Source organism: Entamoeba histolytica, genomic scaffold, assembly GCF_000208925.1.
Source record: "Entamoeba histolytica HM-1:IMSS scf_1104750517707 genomic scaffold, whole genome shotgun sequence".
Taxonomy (NCBI): Eukaryota; Evosea; order Mastigamoebida; family Endamoebidae; genus Entamoeba; species Entamoeba histolytica.
In genome coordinates this window covers 69,749-76,477 of record NW_001914870.1, presented here as the reverse complement: position 1 = coordinate 76,477, position 6,729 = coordinate 69,749, and the positions used below count along the sequence as shown (strand labels likewise).

Sequence of the window (6,729 nt, the reverse complement as noted above, 5' to 3'; positions counted from 1 at the left end):
ATTATTGATGACTTTTTAGAAGATTTCTTAATAGAATATCAAAGCAAGAAAGAAGAATATAAAATTGTTATTCCAAATATTAGAGAATATTTTAAAGAAATGAAAAGAATTATTGAAGATATTGAAGTTCAAAAACAACATGGAAAAGTTGGAGGTGAAATGTATTATTATCAACATAAAAATTATTACAGAGAACCAAATTTAATTACATATTTTAAATGTGCTAAAGAAATTACAGATAAAGAAGTTAATGAAGAAATTATGAATTATATAATTGAATTATGTAATGGAAATAATACTATTAAAGATGAAATAGAAACAATTATTGAAGGAAATGGAAAAGAAATATTTTCAAAATGGGGTATTCAAAATATTATTGGATTTAATGACAATGATAATATCTTTAGAATTGCAGAAAGTTCAACTACAATTCAATTTTTTAAATTTATTAATTCAATTATGAAAGTTAATGTTATTACTGGACAAGTTAATGTTAATGGAGTTATTGAAGCATTTTCACAAGGTATTGAAGAAGTATTTAAGAAATATCCAAATTATATTGGAAAATATTTTAAAGTAATTACAGAATATTCATTAGAAAATGGAGAATTTATTACTATTCTTAATACATTAAATGGTTGGTTAGAAAAATTAAATAAAGAATATAAAGAATTTAATTATAAAGAAATAGAAGGTATTTCATCATTACTTGAAGAAATTCAACATATTATTATGATTATTCCAAAGAAAGAAAAAAAGAATGAAACAAGAAATCTTATTAAAAAAGAAGAAGGAAATGATGATATAATTAAAAGAGAAGATAAATGTAGTAAAAAAGAATATACTGAAGAATTTAAACAACCAATGTATCATTGTTATGTTTGTGATATTGATTGTTGTAATTCATGTATTAAAAATTGTCATGAAGGACATGACACTATTTATCTTGGTGAAATAACTACTATTTGTGGATGTGAATGTAAAGAAGAAGAAGATAAAAAGAAAGATAAAAAACGTAGTAATGATGAAGGAGTTAAAGATAAAAAACAACAAGCTATTCTAAGAGCATTAAATAGAGATTATACAATACCTAAATTAATTAAAGAATTAATTGAACGAATTGAAGAAACAAAAGAACATTATAAAGAAGAGAAAGATAGAAATCAAAATGTTTTAAAAAATAAAGTTATGTTACAAAATGAAGGAATTGGTATTGGATATGAAGAAAGTATACTTATTGATAAAAGTTATTTTAAAATGAAAAGTAGTCAAAATATGAGAATTGTACCAATGGTATCTAAAGGAATTATTAAACAAAATTTAATATGTTGTGATGATGAAACACTTTATTATGTAAGAAAAGGAAATGAAATTGAAATGAATAATATTCAAAAACTTCTTTCATTAAAAGGAATAGAAAGAATAGAAAATAATGAAGAGGATAATGTTATTGAAGTTCCATTTGAAATTATTAATATGATTTGTTGTCCAGAAGAGAATAAAAAGATATTAGTTAATGGATATAGAAATGCAGAAATTATTATTATTGGAGAAAATGAAGAAGAACAACAAATTGAATTAGTTATGGATAGTACAGATAAAGATGTTTTTATTAGTTGTATTGAATGGATAGATAAAGAACGTATTGCAATTACAACAAGAAATTCAATTAAAATATTTGAAATCAATAAAATTAATGAAAATAATAGTTCCATTATTGAACCAAGTATTGATTATAAAATTCCACAAGGAGAAATTTTATCAAGTGTTATTATTAAAACACCAATTATAAGAAGAATTATTATTAGTACCACTGAATCAGAATTGTTTTATCAAGATATTCCTAAATCATTTGATGAAAATAATAAAGAAGAAATTATTCAAAAAGAATTTATAATAAAACATGAGAAAGAATTATTTATAATGAAATATTTAGAAAGAGAAAATATATTAATATTAAGCAAAGAAACATTAGAAAGTTATTTAATTGAATTGAATAATAAAGGAGAAAGTTGTAATGAAGTAGAAACACTATTTGAAACATTACCAACATATTTTGTTGAAACAAGTAAAAATACAATGATTAGTAATTGTCAAGAGAATAAAAGTATTAAATCATATAAAATTATGAATAATGGATTAAATTATATTAAATTATATGAAAAAGAAGAAATTGGAGGAATTTGTTATAGTAATAAAGAACAAATAATATTTATTGGTATTTGTAATGGAAGTCTTATTAGATTAAAAGAAACAGAAGAAATTGAACGAATTAATAAATTAAAACCAATGAGATCAAATAAACAAAGATTTTTTGAAAAAATAGAATATATTAAACCAGAAGAATATGAAATAAAAGAAGATATTAAAAGAATTATTATTCCAGAAGGTAGAATTCAATTATATCATTGTAATATTAAATGTACAAAAGAAGTTATTCGAGGAATTAAAATTTATGTTGGAAAAAAAGTACCAAAACAAATTAATTTTAAAGAAAGAAGTTATCCAATTGGAGAAGGAGAACGATGGTATGATATTGAATTAAGAAAAAAAGAATCACTTTCAAGTGATAATATTAATATTAGTTATTGTTCTACAATTAATGAAGAAGATAATATTTCAATTGAAGATATTGAAATTTATGGAGAAAGTAAAGAAGAATTTAATTATGAAGAAAGAAAAGTAATTGAAGAAATGAAAAAAGAAGACAATAAAGAAGGAAAAGAAAATAATATTTTTGAAGAATGTATTAAAATGGGAATTGAAATCATTGGAATAATTTATAATATTACCAGAAGTACTAAAGATAGAGATGAATATAAAGAAGATATTATTAATAAAGTTAAAGAAATATATAACAAAGGATATAAAGGAATTAATAAAGCATGTCAAGATACATTAAAATTACTTTCAGTTGATGAACAAACAGAACAAAAAATTATAGAACGATTTAAAGAAATTAATGAAGAAATGATTAATTCAAATGATAATAAAGAATGGAATAAATGTTTATTATTTATTTATGATAATCAAAATAAACGACCTAATATTCTTTTAAAATATCTTATTAGTAATCCTAGGTTTATTGCAAATTTCTGTAATAATGTTATTGATAAATACAATGAATTAAAACCAAGTATTATTAGTATTCTTATTAAAATTTTATTAAGAAATATTGAAATTATTGAAATTTCAAAAAATCATTATAAACAACATTTTGAAGTTATTAAAACAATTGTTTTATTACCACATCAATTATCTGAAATGGCATTAATTACAATTTGTCAATATTTTACAGAAAAGAAACCAAGGTTAAAAGAAATTGAATATACTATTAGAAGTATTATTCAAGAAAATAGAATTATTGCTGTAGAAAAACAAATTGAAGTTAAAGGAGGAGAAATAGAATTTGAATATGTTGAAAATCTCAAAGAAACATTAAATGTAATGGTAAATAATAAAAATAAAGGAAAAGAAGAAAAATTACAAACAATTACAGAAACAAAAGAAATGGCAATTAATAAAATTATTGATGAAAGAGAACCAATAGAAATGAATGAAATGATTTATGGAATTATTAATGGTATTTTAGAAATAATGAATCAAATTAAAGAAAAGAATAATATATTTGGAATGATGGGAGTTATATTTTATTGGATTATAACTCAAAAGAATTATATTATAAAAGAAGAATATGTTGATACATTAATAGATAAAATGATAGAAATGATTAAAGAAAATAATGAAGAAAATTCATTTATTATTATTAAATTAATAAGTTGTTTATTAAGTTCATTAGATATTGAATATTATCAACAATATACTCGGAATGAATTGACTAATACTATTTATTCATTTAAACAAGGTATTTTACCTAAACCATCAGTTTCATTATCAAGAACAATTGCTAAATCAATTATTAAAAATAAAAAAGGAATAGAAAATGAATTTTATCAATTATTTAAAAAAGAATATACTAAAGTTATTAATGGTGAATTAAAACCAGAAAGTAAAGGAGAAAAAGGAATTATTCATAGAAAACCAATTAGTGAAAATAATGAATCAATGTTTGATGGTATTGAAATGAAAATTATTGAAAATATTATGTCAACTATTTATTATTTATTTAATTATAAAAGAGATATGGAAATTAAAGAAAATAATGAAAATATATGGAATGAACCAATAAGAGAGTTAGTAAGTAAAAATGAATTTCATAATATTTCATATTCAGGAAAAAGAATGTTATATCAATTTGGTGGTGGTGCTTATGCATTCCATTTAAAAAGTGATTCAGAAATGTATCAACAATCTATTCCAAAGATTATTGAAATAATGAACCAACTTATTAAAAAACAAGAAGTTAAAAATGAAAATGAATTTAAAGAAGAAATACATAAAATTATTAGAACTTCATTTAAACGTCCAAATTTATTCCAACAATACATTAGAGAAGATAATGAAATCTTTTTATTGATGATTGAACTTCTTTCAATGAATCTTCATAATAATATTATTATTTTATTATTACAATTACTTAGAAGTTCTTTCTTAATTAATGTAGATAAAACTATTAGAGAAAAACCAATTAAATATGGAATTACTCAACTTCAAACAATTATTGAAGAACGTCAAAAAGTTGTTGAGGATTTAGAAAAAAATAAAGATTCAGAAAGAATTTTTGTTGAAAGTATTTGTAAAGATTCTCATATTCTTCATAATATTATTCTTTCTTTATTACAATTAAATGATCAATTAATTAATGTTGAATTAACTAAATTAATTGAAAGTATTGGAAATTTAGCTAATCAATATCAACGTGATACTTTATTAAATATTTTATGGGATTGTTATCCTAAATTTAATACAAATTCTACATTATTATCAATGATTAGTACTATTTCATTCCTAAAAGCTCAAGGAACTTTAAAGATTGACCATTCTATTAATCAATATTTGAATTAAATTGAACTATCTTTTTTTACTACTTTTTTATTAAATTTATTTCTCATTTTAACTTATTTTCCATTTATTTGTTTTATTCTTTGAAATTACTTAAAATTCCTATTCTTTTTAACTCTATTTCATTACTTAATAAAAGAAATTGACAACACTCTTTTGTTGATATAGTTTGATTGTTAAAATCTTTCATTTTTCGTATGAAAATGTCATTCTTTTATATTTTATTGTTATTCCTCATTTTTCTTTGACTTTTCTTTTTTTGTGAATCTTTATATTTAACACTCATGTTATGTATAAAACTCTGACTCAAAATTAATCCGTGTTATATAAAATTGGCGTTAATTTGTTACAATTCATACCTCAAAAATACAAAATCAACACATAACCACATGAAATTGTATCTTCAATACTAACACTCTTGACAGTTGATTTGATAATGTTAATGAGTCATACATTAATGTAAAAACTCATTTTACAAACACCACTACATAAAGTAAATTAATAAATTCTCAATTCAATTATGTTGATTTGTTTAAGGTATATGCTTCACACATGGTACAACTGTGAAGAATATCCATCTAGTTCCATAAAGAAAGTAAAATATATGCAAAAACAAATAACAAATGGAATATAGTAAAATGATTAAATAATGATATGTCTATTAACAGACTCATGACTATAGAACAATTCTGGGAAAAAGAATAAATAAAATCTTATTATTTCAGAAACTGATAATCGCTCTTAAACTATGTGTTAAAATAATTCTAAAATGTCTACCAACAACATCCTATGCTTAAACATACTATTTCGTGATAAATTCACAATACTGAACATACTACATGAGTTTTTGAAATGAAATTATTTTCTTTGTAGAGTTGATCGTCAAATTACAAAATAAAATCGTCTGGCTCTAAAATAACCTCCTTATCAACTCCTTCACTTTTATCTCTTTCTTCATTACTTTCATTATCATCTTCTGTTGAAGAAATCATATTTTGTTCATCATTATTGTTTTCTTCTTCATTCTTCTTTTTTGTTAAATCATTCTTTAATTGTCCACACATTTCAATGCTGTGCTCCTGAAGATCATTTCTGATTGTATCTAAATCGAGTGAACCTAGTAATCCAACAATATCTTGTGTTATAATTTTTTTATATTCAACAGCATTTTGATTTTCTTCTTCATACTGTGCAAATACATTTCGTTGAATCTCTAACTTCATATCCTTCTTTCTTTTTGCTAACTTCCTTTGTCCACCCATCCAATGGCGTTTCATGATTTTCGTTACATTATCCCTGTCTTTTAGATGAGTGTCTCTTCATTAATAATTATCGTCCTCATTCTTTAAAAATTGTAATTATAGAGTTGAGTGATAGACTATGTCATATATTCTATATCTTGTGATTGTGTCGATGCCTAAATTTATCTCCTCGGTTATAACAATTCATCAGGAAACACATTTTTTATAAACATAATTATATCACATTTCTTGTATGAACAAATCGAGATTTTCAGTATTTGATGCCATAACTAAACGCATCCAATAAAATGGATCATTTCCTACAATGTCTGTTCCAATTAATGGAATTTGACTACAAACAAGAAACACTAATAATGTGATTCCTGTCCACATCAATTTTTCTTTAAATCCAATCTTTTTAGTTGGTTCATTGATTGTTGGAATAAGACTAACAATTGGTCTAATGACATTGAAAAACACTCCCATGACTGTTCCAGTAATATGAATTTTATAGTTCTACACCCTT

At 22.3% G+C, this 6,729-nt stretch overlaps 3 protein-coding genes across 3 annotated transcripts in view; 1 reads left to right on the top strand and 2 right to left on the bottom strand.

Moving 5' to 3' along the window:
• EHI_092360 (uncharacterized protein) overlaps positions 1-4,965 on the top strand; it is a gene marked incomplete at both ends in the record, with an annotated part of 8,455 nt that extends 3,490 nt beyond the window's left edge. The window contains one exon of the mRNA XM_650515.2: positions 23-4,965. Coding sequence (XP_655607.2) covers positions 23-4,965 — 4,943 coding nt within the window. The remainder of the gene's footprint in view (positions 1-22) is intronic.
• Positions 4,966-5,849: 884 nt separating this feature from the next.
• Positions 5,850-6,239, bottom strand: EHI_092350 (uncharacterized protein; the record flags this gene model as incomplete). Its single annotated transcript, XM_649454.2, has 1 exon — positions 5,850-6,239. One exon carries the CDS (start codon positions 6,237-6,239, stop codon positions 5,850-5,852), a length of 390 nt encoding a protein of 129 aa, XP_654546.1.
• A 204-nt stretch (positions 6,240-6,443) lies between these two features.
• EHI_092340 (Sec61 protein, putative) lies at positions 6,444-6,689 on the bottom strand (the record flags this gene model as incomplete). Its single annotated transcript, XM_649453.1, has 1 exon — positions 6,444-6,689. One exon carries the CDS (start codon positions 6,687-6,689, stop codon positions 6,444-6,446), a length of 246 nt encoding a protein of 81 aa, XP_654545.1.
• Positions 6,690-6,729: the final 40 nt, after the last annotated feature.